The sequence below is a fragment of the Atractosteus spatula genome, chromosome 9 (genome assembly GCF_055471065.1).
Source record: "Atractosteus spatula isolate fAtrSpa1 chromosome 9, fAtrSpa1.hap1, whole genome shotgun sequence".
NCBI lineage: Eukaryota > Metazoa > Chordata > Actinopteri > Semionotiformes > Lepisosteidae > Atractosteus > Atractosteus spatula.
Window position 1 is genome coordinate 53,294,350 of NC_142714.1, and position 17,120 is coordinate 53,311,469.

The 17,120-nt window shown below is 43.2% G+C and overlaps 1 protein-coding gene across 4 annotated transcripts in view; it reads right to left on the minus strand.

Moving 5' to 3' along the window:
• pcdh19 (protocadherin 19) overlaps positions 1-16,917 on the minus strand; it is a 59,481-nt gene extending 42,564 nt beyond the window's left edge. Inside the window, exons 1-2 of one of the 4 annotated variants that reach the window (XM_088925232.1) lie at positions 13,512-16,917; positions 8,089-8,416 (exon numbers count right to left, since the gene is read on the minus strand). In XM_088925232.1, coding sequence (XP_088781358.1) covers positions 8,089-8,416; positions 13,512-15,661 — 2,478 coding nt within the window. In that variant the 5' untranslated portion in view covers positions 15,662-16,917. Of the gene's footprint in view, positions 1-8,088; positions 8,435-13,511 lie in introns of all 4 variants that reach the window. The other 3 variants (XM_088925233.1, XM_088925234.1, XM_088925231.1) reach the window with 3 other exon arrangements.
• Between the last annotated feature and the right edge of the window lie 203 nt (positions 16,918-17,120).

Sequence of the window (17,120 nt, forward strand, 5' to 3'; positions counted from 1 at the left end):
GCAGCCCCTCCTGAAGGCCTGTGGCAATGGCAACTGGTCTAACTTGTGTTAAAGAATCTAGGCCGACCTCTCGGATCCTATTAATTTAACTGCAGGCGTTTTGAAAGCTGGCACTGAAATCTGTGCTAATGAGAGATGAGGTTAGGAGGGAAAAATCATTTAATTAAGTTATTTTTTCTCTCCTGCAATACCCTGCCCGAGGATTTCTCAAGACCAGTGCCGTTTTACTAGGTCTGGTTTCACTTGTTACACTCTTGAACAAGCATGAGTCACAACTCATAATAATATCACGTATCAGATAATGTCTTCATGTCAGAGAGAGTGGAGTCCTTCTTGTTACACTTAGTATGTATAAAATACAATTTTTAAAACTGTGAGTAGCATATTTATCAAGAGATTTATTAGCCTGAAAATCAAAGAACAGTGAGCAAATACTTGCTTAAAAGAGTTTAAGGCTTTATACAGTGCACATGCCCCACTTATATCCTGCTAGGAGTATTGTTTTACTTTCTAAAAACATGTAAGTAATTTTGAGAGTCTATATGCCTCCTGCAGTCTTCTGCGGTTATCTTTTAATATTTTTCTAGGCAATATTCTACTTAAATACTGCATGAGATTTGATTAGGTTGGCTCCAATTTGAAAACAGAACAATATACCAGTGTTTCATCTGACACCCTGCGTGTTGTTGTTTTTAAAATTGTCACATGCCTGAAGCCCCACAACCACAGCATTGTGCTCTTCCTTCTTTCTTCTTACTTTTCAACGGGTAATGGGCCTGTCCTTGTTCCTTGCACACAAACAAGCTGACCTTTTTCTGAAGCGCAGTCAGAACCAGAAATCTGTTGAGGAGGTGGGGGCTCCAGAGCTCTGGGACAGTAAAAGTGTCCGTTCAGGCTGCAGACTGAGCCCTGCAGTCCATGGACTGTCGCTGACAGTCTGTGAGTGGGGGGCACTGCTGGCCAAGTGCCGTCGGGGTGGAGGTGGGCTTAAGCCAAGCAGGGGATCCCCAGCCCCTCGCTGACAAGGGACCTCAGCCAGGCTCCCAGGCACCAGGGGCGCCGTCACTCCTCCGATCCTCAAGGGGCCCCCAAGCCTGTGACTCCCAGAGTGAACAGAAAAGGGACAGCTCTGACTGGGAACATCTGGGAGGGAGGAAAACACAATCCTGCTTCCTCCTGTGCTGATATGTGGGCTGTAACAGTAAGCAGAGGAACAGCTGGCAGCTCCAAACTGACAGGTGCATTAAAAAGAAAAATAGCTGGAGGTTGTGCATTTTCAGAAATGTTAAGCTCTTTGATGTCACTGCTTTAAAAGACACTATATAAATGTGTATTATTAGTAGTGGCACTCAGAAAACAGGTAGAAGGCCCTCACAGTCAGTCACTGAAAGCGTGCACAAGTACAGTACATTTACCTAATGGTCCCTCTGTAGAACAGCAATCATCAAAGAGTTAACCTGCTCTGAATTCCCCTTGTAACCTTTGGAATGCTGCCATTCATTAAATTTAACATGCATTGACGTTCAGAAGCCTTTTTACTGCTATTCTAACCTCATGGTTGTATTATGAGTCATATTTCAACAGAAGCAATTTTTTCTTCTCTGCTGTTTGATTAATATAATTTATCAGGGCTACTTTTGGATGCACTTCTTTTTGCTCAATATTTTTTAAAAGTATCTTATTTGAAATTCCTGGAGAAGCTGAAAAAGGCATAGCTGATAAATTATTAATATATTACATTATTGCATAATATTAGGTAAAAGCAGGGAATACAAAACAAGAAAATGACAGGTTATTTCAAAGGTTGTCATGGTGCAGAAACACTGTACAACTCCCAGAACTCTGAAACCAACTGCATCAGCAACTGTAAGCTATCTGCTGAGTACAATTCAAGTTTACTTAATTTGGCAAAATTGTTTTTTTAAGCATTGGCTTTCTGTCGTTTGTGATGTTCACAATCCAGCATCGAACAAATTATTAATGTCCGTTTCCACACTTCTGTTTTACAGAAGTCACTGTTATTGTGCAGGACATAGGTACGCCACAAAGTCAAACTAAAAGGCTTTAGATGGTCTGAGGGCATTGCATAAGTATATCTAAACAGGAAAGTTCTGCACTGTCACAAAGATCTTAAAAATAGCACTAAAGGTACATTTTCTTTTCGTGTCTGGAAACCTGTGGCAGGCTGGGAGAGTGTAATCAGGAGAAGTTTTTTTTTAATGTGAAAATATCATTAAAACCTGAAACTGAACGTCAACAGGTAAAGTATGAGCATATAACCGCTGTGCTTACATCCCCATCGGAGGGGCATTTAACCCTAAGGGCAGGATAAAAAGGGGCCAAGGAATTGTCTATCAAAGCCTTTTTAAAGCAGATCTCAGGGCTCTGATTCTTGCTGCTGTGACGCCTTTCCTGACTCCTGTCTTTCCAGTCATTATTTTTAAGCCTTCCCTACGTGAGGCTGTTCCAAGCCACTGCACAGAGCAAGTCAACAGCATGTCTCCTTACAAACAGGATGTAGTGGCACGCGTGTGTCACTCTGTGTCAAGCCAGCCGGTTTTGACACTGGTGCCCATGTCTACATGCACCAGTCCAAACAAGAGGCTGGAGGCCTTGGGGAGCTGCACGGCTTTCAGCACTCCGCTGTGGCTCGCTCGCCTGGGGTTAAGTATTTACACATCCTTGAAGAACCACAGAAAAACTTGCACCATAAAATTTGTGTATTCTAGCAAAAAATAGCCTGTGACATTTTCACAAACATGAATAAACATTTTCCATATTTCTGGAGTGCTTTACAAAGGCCGAAAGGGTTTGTTACTTTGCTCTTTAGAGCAGCACACTCCCCTCTTATTTATCTTTTCGCCGAACTGAAAAGACTCCATAGAACCAGAATCAGACATAACAATAAGTTACTAATGCATCTGCATGTATTCAAGCAGTGTGCACATTGGAAAGCACTTCAGATAAAATACTGGAGCTTGACATTCACCTAAAGCACAAACATGAAGTACACAACACTTGAACCCACTGAGCACACAAAAACACATTCAGGTTCAAGCAACTGAAGATGCCATCTGCAATTTTTAGTGGGTTTTTTATGAAGCCAGTAATGTTTCTGTTCTCTTCTGGCAGTGTGTGGAGCTTCATACTGAAACTGTTTAAATCTTTGTATCTAATCAGTGATCCCGAGCTCAATGAAGTCTTTGCACAAAGCCTCTCAGAGAGACAATGTACTGTGACCTTTACTTTATCTTGTATGGGATTTACGCAGATTAATTGGATTAGCTTGATGAAATTTGGAGAAGTGCAAAACCTTCCGCCTTAAATAAAACCAGTTTGGCTAAAATACAGTAAAAAATGTTTTTTTTTGCATATTTATTTTTTTAAAGCTACTGAGGCACAAAAAAGAGGTTTGGCAACACAGATAGTCTGAAGAAGTAACAAATGGACCTGCACACTCAGTGTGAAGAAGGAAGGTCCTACAATGACATTTCTTAAGGAGTAAGGTCAAACAACCTGGCAAACTGCAGCAGAGTCCATTTAGGACTCATCATAGGAAATCTGCAAGTGCAATTAGCACATTTAAAAATTTTGCAGACTAGACGTGCTTATACTGTAGCGCCTCTCAGCACAGCCCACAGGGGACCATCCCGCAGGTAGAGGGGGTGAAGCTCATAGCGCTGCAGAGACAGACACCCCTGTGAGGTCCAACAGCTCTGCCCCCCAGCCAACAAACCTGCACAAGCCAGTGCTCACAGCACGTGGGGTAGATGTGTGCCTCTCTGAACTGCAGTGCCTGGAGCACTGTATGCCAGACATCACATACAGTTTCTGTGCATGATAAACCCTATCGAGAAAGAATATTATTACTGTTGTTTTTATTATTAGTAGTAGTATTCATTTCTAAAATAAGGCTTCAATTATTGAGAGCATGATTCCACACCTCTGACACAAGAAAGGTGGCCCTTTCTCCAGAGCTGTCTGTATTTGTGGAGTCCTTTCACAGCAGCACTCTGAAACTCTGTGATGGTTAGGGAGCCAGACCGGAAAAATCAGTTTGGTGAAAATATACTAATACCACATTGCATTAATTGTCATGTTATTGCTCATTTTACTCATCGATGTTCTAGGCCCACCGCTAGAAAATATTTTTAAAATTTGTTTGATTACTTATTTAAAAGTTTATGTTGCAAGATACTTGAAACTAGTTCTTAGCTTTTTACTTACTAAACAGCAACTCCTTGAAGCCTTCATACAATGATTTCAGACATGACTCTACGGAATATTTTGTGTGCTACAGATCAAATTGCTCTCCTTTATCAAGCAGCAAAACCTACAAATTGAACAGTATGTGCCATATGCTTGCAATACATTTTCAGTAGCAACCTTTAGTGAAGGAGAATGTAAGCATCTGGAAGAGAAGCACTTACATTTTCAAGACAACAAAAAACCACAGAACTTGTTAATGTAAATAAAAAGGAATTCTGAAAATGAAAAAATGTTAGTAAATCCAGGACTGTGCCGCATGATAATAAGTATTACAATTTGCTGTTTTAACCTTGATAAAGTTATGTGTGTATACGAAAGAGTAGAATACAAAGAACAAAAACAAAGATTACTGAAGAAATATTTAAGCCATCAAACAGCCTTTAAAAGCAAAATGTTGTGAAATGTGGGAATTAAATGTTTTTTTTTGGTGTTTTTGAAACACTGATGTAGACAAGCATACAAAAATGAAGTGAAGACAAAGACCACAGGAGAAGACAGATGTCTCTTGCCTGCTTAACAATCTACCTGACCACCTCATTATTTAACTCTGCTACAATTCGCCACCTCTTCCACTTCCACACACACAGGGTAGAATCTATGGGAATTACAGTCAGCTAGATAGCTAGATAGCTAAGAGTGCCCTCTTTGTGCGTTTGAAACATTTGGAACAATTGTTTAACCAGGGGAGGCTTCTTCAGGGATTTACGAAACGTTCCTCAAGAGTGAGATATTATAAATGAATGGCAATTACTCGAGGCTTACTCTGAGCGTCTCAGCTACTGCCTATTGTTGTCCCTGGCTTGTCCCCATTCTCCCCAGCATGTGTCTGCTTGTTTGTGAAGCAGCGTCTGTGCTCTGCACACGCAGTCTCCAAGCCTGGTGTTGAGCCATGGGGCGTCTCATCCTAATAAGAGTTTTGCATACTTGACAAAGGCTGCTGCCTTGGTGATCCAGCTCAGGAATCTTAAAGAGCCACCAATCAGCACACACCCGTGACATCTGCGACGATGGCCTAATCCCGCAACAAATCAGGCTCTATCACTGAAATGATTTAGCATCTTAGTTCCACACGTCCTGTTGTCAATCCTAAAGAATTTGATAATACAGATTCCAATATTCCCAAGATTATGGTAATATTGTTTTTCTCCTGTCTTTCATCAAAGGCTTTTTCTTTGTTTTCCCTGTCTCATCAGAGCTGATTACAGCTTGATGGTTTAACAGTGTTACACACAATGGCTCTCACTTGTATTTCTACAAATAATTATTCGATCTGTTGTGAAGGAGACCTGAAGCTGTGGTTCTTGAACTATGGGTCGCGGCCCAGAGTGGGTCGTGTATACCATTGTCATACTTATCACGGCACGGCTCCTCTCAACAGGCTAAAACTGAGGTCTCTGGGGTCTTTTTTCCAGGCTCACACTGCAGCCACTGCAGCACTTTTTACTCAAAACTTTTTTAATATTTAACATCCATAAAATCTTAACATCAGCCCACCTGAGAATTGCAATTTCTACACATTCACCTGAAATTATGCCAAGTGGAAAAAATTTGAACTTTGGGACTGACAGGCAGATTGCTGTTTTGATTTAAGATTTTTTAATCAATTACAGCTCTCGTTTTCTTTCATGAAAAAAGGTATTACCACAAGCAAATCTCTGAAATGTATGATTCAGTGCCTTGAAATTAGGAACAAAGCCACAACTACTGTATAACATGGAAATTAGCAGAACGTTATGCGTTCCCTTGTGCATTATCATTATCTCTTACCATTATGACAAAAAACATATGTAATGTCTTTAAAAGAGAACACCGGTCACATGCAGACCTTCGTACGGCTCATTCCACTGCCCAGTTTCTTGACGTTTTTTCAGAATGCTGAAAGACTTATAGCATCTCTGCTTGATCAGTCATTGACATCCCCACCCCCACCTCCTTCCCTCTCCCTCCCTCTCCATCACCTCCTCATTTCCCTTCTCTGTGCGAAGGCCCTGGCTGTCAGGGGGGAGCAGCTTGTCAGCGTCACGGGCAGAGCAGAGCATGATGAAACATGTATGCAAAGCAGCCCCTGAGTTGTGGTGCTGACGGATGCAGCAATCAGAAACGAAGAGAATGAAAAAATAAGCTCGTTCCAGATGCCCAGTATCACAGCACAGACTCTCCTAATGTCAAACATCAGATGCCTAAGCTTTGCATACTAGGCAACAAAATCAATCTGCTACTTTGTTTTGTGCATTTTTCGTCATTGCTTTTTCATTAGTGTGGACAAGCAGAGGCTCTCTAATCCCACTACAAAGGTGGCTTTATTGGATGCCTAAGCCCCAGTTCTTCACCACGTCTGGTGTTACTCCACAGTATAATTCCTCCATGTTCTCTTCTTGCACACCGTGCTCTGTCAGCCTCAGGTGACGCGCGAGCTACCTGCCGATAAATACAGAAAGGGTGCAATCCGCTGGCGTCATGAGCTCAGCCACAGCTGGGCAGCCTTCATGTTGGCAGGTTCAAAGAGCTGCTACTGACGCCCTTTCCTCCTCCCGACCACGGGCCCAGGCGTCTGACCCAAATCACAGAGCTCATAACACGCTCCAAGAAGAGCGATAAATCAGCCATGTCAAAGGCTGTGTCTCACTGATTGATGGTAACAGGAAAAAATAATTTGATCAATGAATCCATAAACTAATGGCCTGGTTTTCTCCCACAAGAATTTGGCCTTGGGTGAAGTAATGTGTCAGTTCACAAAGAACTAAACACAAAATGTTTTAACTTGCCAAGCAATAGACCAAATGCAGAGGTCATCATACACACTGATATCAGTAGCCCAGTTCACACAGTCAGAAATCCACAAGTTAAGGGTCAACTATCCAGCACAACTTTCCACTTGGGCACTTTCCACAACAAAGCCTTTCTGCTCAATATAATGAAGAGGCTTATGAAAGTAAAAAAAACACACACAAAGTAAATCTTAATATTTGACTGTTCTTGTATGAAATATGTAACTATTTGTTTCGTTTAAACATAAAAATTTGTATCCATTTGTGCGCATGCTTGGGCAGTTTACTGCTAAATCCATTTCAAATGCATCCCTGGTGCTTTAAAAATGTTCTAAGGAAAACCTTATTTAATTTAACAGGACTTGTTAACAGTCTTTCTGGATCTAGTCAAATAAATTGACCAGAATAGACCGATGTATGGTTGAATGCTGTGACATATTTAGGCTAAGAGATATATCTGAAAAGGTGAAGCTAAAAGGCTGGCCCAGCTGATGATTCACTCCAATCAGGTAGCGAGGCAGATAAAATTATCTATCACAAATCTAAGTTATCTGTGTCAAATCTATTTTGACACTCCAGCATAGTCACCGCTACTAAGGAGCGTGTTTCTTTCATTACCTACGTTCTCAGCAGTGGTTACAACTTATCATACAGTAACTGCAGTGATTCCTGTCTCATCAAATTGTACAAGCAATCGAGACAACATTCTTTCGACACTGACAAACCCGAAGACCTGATACAGGCGTTATGATCAGCGATTTACGTGGCACAAGGAGCCGCGAGGCGCTCACATGACACATGGCGCTCACAAGCACGACTGGTTTGTAGCTCCGTGAATGTTCATGAGTTAAAGCATTAGCAACGCACACTAGCGGTCAGGCTACAGTCCGGTCCCGTGCTGCCCGGACACGTGCGCTCAGACCTGGCCCTGTGACTGTAAGAACTCCTGTTCCTCTAACACGGCGGGCGACGGGTGGACCCAGCGCGGGCCCGAGCGGTGCCTCGGCGAGCCCGGAAGCAGCACGCGCGGGAAGGACGGAGCGGGTCTCACCTCTGGCAGCGGCATGCCGTTGATGATGAGGTCAGGCTGCTGCGGGCCCTGCCCGGTGAAGGTGTGGTGGTAGCCGTGGTTGGGGGCGGCATTGCGTGAGTTCTGGTTCTCCACGTTGAGGAAGGTGCTCTCGGAGCGCCTGCAGCCCAGCGGCAAGCTCTGCTGGTGGTAGTCGAAGTAGTTGAGCGAGGAGGTGAGAGACGAGCAACTCACCACGTTCATCTTGTCTGTCTCCTCCACGTCTCGGGGCACGAGTCGGATGTCGTTCTTGCTGATCTTCTTTTTCTTGTTGGATTTCTTCTGGTTGCCGTAGGAGTACTCCGCCACCCTGCGCAAGTAGAAGAAACTGAACAGGCTCAATAAAGCAGTATGTTGCTTTCCTCACCACCCACACTGTCAGAACCTGCACTCCAGTCCCTGCGAGTGTCGAGCCTGGCTGGCCTCAGAAAGCAGCCTCTTTCACAAGACACGCAGGTGCCATTGGGCACCGCGCAGCCAGTCCCTCACCTAACCTTTCTGAGCTGCAGAAAGAGCTCCTGTTTTAATTTACACTGAGAAAGGTTCACAATTTATCTTATAGAAACACAAATGCAGAACAAGCACATATATCCAACCACAATCAAAAGAGATACAAGCACCCCCAGACCTACAAGTCCTGCACATCCGTTGTTCAAGTATGCAAACATATTTAAAAGCTGAATTCCACAAATTTGCTTCATCTTTTTTTATTATTAATAAGGGAAAGCCTGTTGGGATTCAATAAATGTGGGGAAACTATAAATTCAAATTCACTCCACCAGCCACTGTGGTGATTTCAGACTCATACTTTACATTTTGATTCTCATCAGTGCAAAAAAAAATGTGATTCTTTATGGAAGGATGCTTCCGATGGAGGCTTTGCTAAACGAGGCTATGTTTTAAGCAGATTCTACGAACTGCATTCAGCACATCGTAGCCTGTTCCCACTTCACCCAAGTCTGTATGGAGGCGTCCAGAAAGTGTCATCTATTTACATAGCTTTACACAACACACCATAACAGTGTTGTTGTTTTTTTTAGCCCTGCAGGAAGAAACACATTTTTTTTTCTCCAATGTTAATACATGCATCTAAAAAACTCTCACTCTGCATAAATAACACCCCTAACCCCAGGAGGCTATAGGCTTCGCGCTCCAGATTCCACTTTTCATTGAGATGCTGGCTGTGTCTGCCTTTCCTCCCTTCTCCAGTAAAAAAAACACAATATTAAGAGAGACGAACCTTATCTCTCAAAGAGCATCTTAAAACCATTTTCTTTTCCTGATTTAAAAAAAAAGTGTGCATGCATCTCGGATCTGCCTTTAATACCGAGAATGAAGGCCTCACATTCTGTCACTATTGTGTCATCAAAGCTGATATGAGAAAAGTGTTAAGTACTGTACTGTACGTATGAATACAGACACCGCACGGTATATTGGTCAGGAGAAGCAGGTTTGAGCAGGTCAGTGCCTGGAACCGTCACACATCACCGGTGCTTAAAGAAATCAGTGCAATTAATAAAACAACAGAGGATTTTATGAAAGGATGAAACACTTAGTTTTGTGAAAGCCATCCAGTAATCTTAAATACATGACTTGTTAGCATGCTGCTTGCCTCAATCGGTAGTGCCAGTTTCTTTGTTTAATTTATGCACTTTATTTTAATGTAGTGCTGCTTTCTATCCCCATATCTAGCCATGTGGAGAAACGGGCCATATGATAAGAGCAAAACAATTCAAATTCCTGTCAGCTGTGCAAACGGTGGGGTGACAATCCAGGGAAATGAGGGCACCCACTGCACCGAACCGTCATCTCAATAGGAATTTGTTCCTCGAAACTGTCCTCCAGGATAAGTGAGTGCACCTCTTCACCAGGAGTAAAGAGATTACAATCTGGCAGCCACAATAACGGGAGGTTTGCAATATCTTTCATAAAATGCCCCAAGGCAGCTTATAGGAAAAAGCTACTAGAACGAGTTAACTAACATGGTGTACTACACAAGTGCTGCTGACAAATATCTCAACAAAGCAAATTCAGGTCTTGTATGTTTGATATGGTGCTCCCAGTAATTCACAGATGTGCACTCAAACTTCTCATATTGGTGTGAAGAGGTAAGGCTGTCTGTGTTTGTGCATTATTTATTTCTCAGCTGCCAGTATCAGTCCTATAAAATGTTTTTTGAATATGTTCCTTTTCCTTCGTTCTCCTTTTTCTTCTTCATCTTGTTGTCAAGTGCTATATTTGTCCTGCATTATTATTACTGCTTTATATTAGAGTCTTATATTTATACATGTTTATTCAGGGTTATTTCAACAGTCCAAAAACCCTCCCTTGTTCAGAACAGAGGAACAGCTCTATCTGAATCCAGGAGCTGCTGAAATAAGGATGTCTGATGAGGAATATGAGTTACTGCAGCCCCTAGCGCAAGTGTAACATATCCATTATCCACATTGAGTTATGTTATATTAACATCTTTCATCTCAAAGTGACATCAGGTCTCAGCAGTACTTTGCCTGGTGCTGAGAGAGTTGTGCACAAGGCTTTTACTACCGAGATAAGGTCAGAATGCACAAATCCAGTCTGTAAGAACAGGACTTTGTCAGTTTTGCTTTTCCTGGACACATTGAATTATGCAAAATAAACTCATATAAATGAACTGGTTTCTCACTCACTGTAAATAGGTGTGTGCAGTGCTTTCTGAATAAAGAGAGACTCAGCAGACTTGAAGTGTACAATTATAACATAACATTCATAGAATGGCAACAAAACTTATGATCAGACTAAAATATGGAAATGACTTTTAGGTTAAAGTCACAAATGTAATTTATATGGAAATGCTGAAGAGTAAAGTAGCTGTAGGAAATCAGTTTGGGAACCAGCATGATGGATTAATAATAAAGGGTTTTTTGTTGCTGCAACAGATTCAGTAAGGAATGTTTGATTCCATTTTTGTCCCATTTTTAAAAATATGTAAAATGTATGTGTTAATGATACCTAATATATAAACCACAGCTTATTTTCAGAAAGCCTTTGTAGGTCAAGTAGTACAATTTTAGGTAACCTGCAGATTTTATTTGCCAGCATTTTTTGGTAGATAGATTTTATAAAACAGGGTTTACATCTCTTTACTGGGAGCACAGAACCCATGGAGCAGGGATAGGAAATGGCCTAGGGTTAATGTTGTTTACCAGTAAAATTTAGCAACTGGTTCTCCGGTGGCACATTGCACATCGGTTGACTTTGTAAAGGGAATTCAGGCAGTGAAGCCAGGCTCCAATTAAGAGTCAAGGAAACCAAATATAACAAAGTGTCTTAGGGGAAAAGTGTCAAAGATACATTGTCATTCAGGTATTTCTATTCCATCAGTCACTTAAAAACTCTTGAAAACCTGTGCAAAAAATCCCAATAAAATTATAATGTATGTCCAATTAAAAGAAAAGCCTCTGGAAATTGCTTGAGCCGCATAACTCAATTTAATGCAACCTTTAAATTAATGAGAATTGGAAAATACATCGGCATGACTGTGTTATTAAGAGGGGAAGCTTGGGCCTGTGGCAGGACTGGCACTCCTGTGTTTGCTTTGTGATGTCTGAGCTAGGCCAAGTGCAGTTCATTTATAGTGCTGCAGCATTTGTTGTTGCTTTTTTTTACTTTCTTGTTATTGACAAGCTATTTAATTAATCGTCATTCCCTCTTATTGGTAAACAGCTGAGGAAATAAAAAGAGGGTCTGTCAGGGCCTGCCGTCTCTTCCTGGCTGTTTCACGTCTAAGCGCCAGTCTGTCTCAAACAGACACGCACTAGATATTCATTACGGTCATTCGCGAAACCAGGAGGAATTAATATCAATTTCTTCTGCATGTCTCTGTCTAGCTCTTTGAATGTTTTCGTGCAGCTAAGACGGATTTCGTCTTAGTGCCTGACTCCCTCTAGCCCGGTCCTCTGTTTTTTTTCCACAACTCAAACTGAATATAAAATATGCACAAACACCACGACGCATATCTTAAACAGAAATGTGTGTAGCACCAATATCAACAAGCTGTCTCGGCCTTATTAGCAACTTTAAAAGCTAAGATGGTGCGAAAATGTCCCTGGCTTTAGTCTTGTTAAAGCTCCCTTATGTAGTGCGTATTTTCAGGACAAGTGTCCTTTAGAAACTCGGGTTCCTTTCACTTAAATGATGTCGATATTTAAGGGAAATGCTTCATAAATTGTCATAGTATATTCCTAGGAATGACGGTACCTAGGTATTTGATTTGTGACAACAGAACTGGAGTTCTAATTCATGGCTGTGTTGAACACACCTTCAGGAACACAGTTGAAACGAATAATTAAAAGATTTGCTACAAACTCCACTCTCCCGACAAGCTTTCGAGGCGACTAAATTAAGTACAGTAAAAGACAGAAAAGAATTAAAAGAACTGAAAAAATGAAAACTTTCCTCGATGGATTAACGTTACGGCTTCCTAACATCTGCCATTTCTCATTTTAAATTTTAACAATAGCTCTGTGAGGACCAGACATGCGGAACTCGTAAATTACACTGCTTTCAACGTGTTTGAAAACATGAAATGAAACAATGCGAGACCGAGAACTACCGCGCACAGAGAGCTGAGCATTGCAATGCTGGTACCAGCGGACCCCATCGCTCGCAGCCAGCGGTGAGACTTGAAATAAATCGGGGGAGACGACAGAGGGGGGGGTGACTGCAGGGCCAGCGCTACTTTCATAGTATTCGGCAGCACTCCGCATCTCTGCATTTACAACTGCAGCAGCGGCAACTTGAGAAACGGGCAAGGACTTGAGATACTCCTTGTGTTTATAGAACGATATGCGACGAAAGTGTTGAATGACGCTCAACTCTAACTTTGTCAATCGTTTAATTTACCTGGAGTATCCCCTTGCGAGCGCACTGGCGGCGGTGTCGGTTTATTTCCACACGCCGGCAGATGCAGCCCACACACACACACGCACACACAAGCGCACCGCGAGCGCGCACACGAGAGCGCGCAGACCCCCTCGCCATGCGCCAAGACTTCAGAGTGCTGGAATCTCACAGCCAAGTACCGGTATGCCAGTTAAAAGACAACCCGCATCACTCCTGTGTGAGCGTATAATAATCTCGCTAAATAACAAAGGCACGGTAGTTTAGAAAGGGGCACACAAACAGCGTAAAAGTGCAACCGCCAAATAACGTCTCAAATTTTATCCAGAGAAAAAAACGCCTTACTGAAAGGTGTTCTTCTCCAAGAACTAGAATAATTAACTATAGGCGGTGGCAGTTTCTACTGTATACTCATTCAGCACTATGCTGTGCATCACTTCTATCTTAATTCATATAAAGAAAAATAACACAGTTATCAATAAAAGTGCGTGTCTTTAACAAAACAGCAAAAATTTGTGTTTTACCTGCAGTTGTAGGTTCGGATTTCCTTGTTGTCCCTTTTGCACTTGACAGCCACAAAGATCATAGTGACAAACAGGATCGCAGCAATGGAGCCGAGCGCAATGATGAAGATCAGGGACAGATTCACGGGACCTATAGACTCCTGCGCGTCCAGCTCAGGTGAGAGGTAGATAACGATAAAGGCTGAGGCCGACAAAGACGCCTTCCCGTGGTCGTGCGCCACCACCGTGATCTCGTAGGTCGTCTTCGCGTTCTCCCCGAACGTCCTGGTGGTCCGAACCTCCCCGTTGACCTGGTCGATTTCGAAAAGGGTCCTGTCTCCCTCGGAGATGGAGTAGGATAATCTTCCGTTTTCTCCTTCGTCGTAGTCGTCGGCTTTCACCTGTGTGACCAGGTACCCCACTCCGGCGTTACGTGGGATAGAAACTTCCGCTGTGCCGTTTACTAAAGGCGGGGTGGTGATAATGGGGGTGTTGTCATTTACATCTAAAATGATAACGCGCACTGTAGCGTTACTGGTCAGGGACGGATTTCCCCCATCTTTGGCCAAGACCTTGAATTCAAAAGATCTAGTCTGCTCGTGGTTGAACGATCTGAGTGCAATTATTTCCCCAGTGTTGGGGGTTATAGACACATAAGTGAAAATAGGCATGTCCCTGATTTTAGATGGTACGATTTGGTAGGAAACGGTACCATTTGAGCCCTGGTCTGGGTCCCTGGCAGAAACCGACAGCAGGTAAGCCCCCGGGGTGTTGTTTTCCTGGACAATGACTTGGTAAATCGGTTTGGAAAAATGGGGGTGGTTATCATTCTCGTCCGTGATTTTCACTGTAAACGACTTGGTGGTTTTCAGGGAGGGGATGCCGCTGTCTTCAGCTTGGATGGTCAAGTTGTAAGTGTCTCTCTGTTCCCTGTCCAGCCTTCCGTCCACTAATATGGTGGAAAAGCTTTCGTATTCCTGCAACCGGAAAGGGACGTTGCCCTGCAGTCTGCACTGGACCCTGCCATTGGCCCCCGAGTCTCTGTCGGACACTCTGACCAGGGCGATGACATACCCCAGCGGCGCGTTCTCGCTCACCTCCACCAGCTCGCTGTTCACAGACAGCAGATTAATCACCGGCACGTTGTCGTTCATGTCCATAACATTAACAGTCACTTTGCAATGCGCAGGAATGGAGTTCGGACCCAGATCTTTGGCCTGGACATCGATCTCATAAATATTCATCGTCTCAAAGTCCAGGACTCCACTGACGGTGATCACACCGGTCCGGGAATCAATTTTGAAAACCTCCCTAGTTTTCTCCGAGACGTAGCTGTTGAAGGAGTACACCACTTCTCCATTCGTTCCCTCGTCCGGATCTGTTGCGTTTAAGTCAATCACTACTGTGTTAATAGGGGAGTTTTCCATCACGTTTACAGTGTACACGGGCTCGTCAAACACCGGATTGTTGTCATTGGAATCTATCACTTTGATGTTCAGCTCAACAGATCCAAAATTAGGCGGCTCTCCTCCGTCTAAGGCAGTGATCATGTAACTGTAGTGCGACTGCGTTTCTCTGTCCAGGGACTTTTCCACCACCAGCTCGGCAAAGCGCGACCCGTCCCCTCTGGTCTTAATTTCGAGTCCGAAGAGATCGTTGGGGGTGATCTCATAGGTCTGCACGCCAAAGATCCCGGAATCTGGGTCGTTTGCCCCCTCTAGGGGAATCCTGGTGCCCGGGGCGGCAGTTTCGGAGATCTCCAGATCTATGTGGTCTGTGGGGAAACTGGGCGCGTTGTCGTTCGAATCCTTAATCTCAACTTTAATCACGCATATCTCCATCGAGTTAGACATTACTTCCAAGGAAATAAAACACTTAGGGGACTGCCGGCAAAATATATCCCGGTCAATCTTTTGCTTAGTGACCAGCAGTCCTGCGGGGTTGATGTCCACCAAATGCGGTGCGGAATTGGAGATAACGCGCAGGGAAGGCTGCCGGGGATCAATCACGAATCCCGCATCCTTAGCGTCCTTCGCGATGTTGGCGATCACAGTACCGGCTCTCTCCTCCTCGTCCACCGAATACTTCAGATTGATCACAGCCTCGGCCCAGGTCCAGCACAGAACAGCTAGCAGGAGAAACTGTAGAAAATCCATTTCCTTGGAGGACATTATACTTGTTGATTTTCGTTCTTACGAGCTACGAACAACTGTATCGCCTATCACTAGTGTCCATGATAGCGCGTTTCATAATGTGCAGATTATTCCAGTTCGTTTATTACTTTATTTTTTAAAAAAAAAGTTATCAGGCAAACGCCAACAGAGCGGTTTTAGACCAGGAGAGGGAATTCATGGGGATAGCGATATCAGTAACAAGCTCCTTAATCTGATTTACTCACTGTATGACAGATCTTCGTTTCATCGACTTCATAGTATTAAAAGATGAATCGTATTATCCCGAATGCTGCATTTTAAATTAAAATAATACCGATAGCATTCTTACAGACTTCAGAAAATTGAATTGTTCTCATATATCGGCATAGTACACGTAGCTTGGAACTAGAAGCTAAGGTGTATTTGTATTATCACTACAATCGTTTAAAATAAAGCAGAGGAAAGGGTTATTAGCATTTCATTTTAAAAAATAAACGTTTCATTTGTTGCAAAAATTCCTTAGAGCCAACCCACGAAAAAGAAAAATCCATGAAAATAACATTTTTGAAAATGTGTATATTTACCAGTGGAATGCTTTACAGCATTTTTATGTATTCAGCGGCATCCGATGGTATTTGTTTTATAAAAAAAAACCTTTTCAGCTTGTGTTCCTCACGAGCAGGTAGAACATATTAGTTTAGTTTTTTTTCTCTTTTTTTCGGAGTTAAATCTTAAAGTGTGATGCGGCTGAGCAGGTGCAAAACGGGGGAAAAAATCCACATTTGGGAACAAAACTGCTGTATCAAGTCGAGAAAATTCAGCCCGTGATCTGACAGGACCAAAGGCGCTGCTGGGTGCACTCGCACGTCTTAACGCTTACAGTCCACTCAAGAATTATCCAGTATATTTTAAAACGCGGCGGAAGGATGTTTCTCAGTCCTCAAAGTCTTACTCTTTTTCTTGTTGTTTTTTTCTCTCCACAAACAGTCTGCAGAATCAGAAATAATATTCGCTATGTGTATTTCAGCACAGTTTATATTAAATTCCAGTTGGTTGACAAGCAGGGATAATAAAGAAATGTTGCCGAGGAACTGAAACACCAGGCAGCTCTTACACGTCTTGAAGGGCGAAATCAAATGCATAAAAATGTTTTTTCTTTTTTAAAAAAAAAAAGCAAATCCAAGCTGTGGTTCAGGTGCAGAATCTACCCTTGCGTTCAGCGCAGCTGGCTCCCGCTTGCTCACTGCTTGCATCTCCAGTGCAAACTGTCGGCTGCGCAGCCCGGCGCCTGCCGCTCAGTCTCAGGACCCGCACCCACTCCAGCCAATCAGAGGCCACACCCGGGGGATGGATCGGCTGGTGGGCGGTGCCAAGCGCAGCTGCGGCTGGAACTCGGCAAACTTCCTCGCGCTGTCCTCTCCGGCGGAGCTGCGGCGAGAAGGGCCCTCCGTGCTGCCGCAACAGCTCCGGCCGCTCA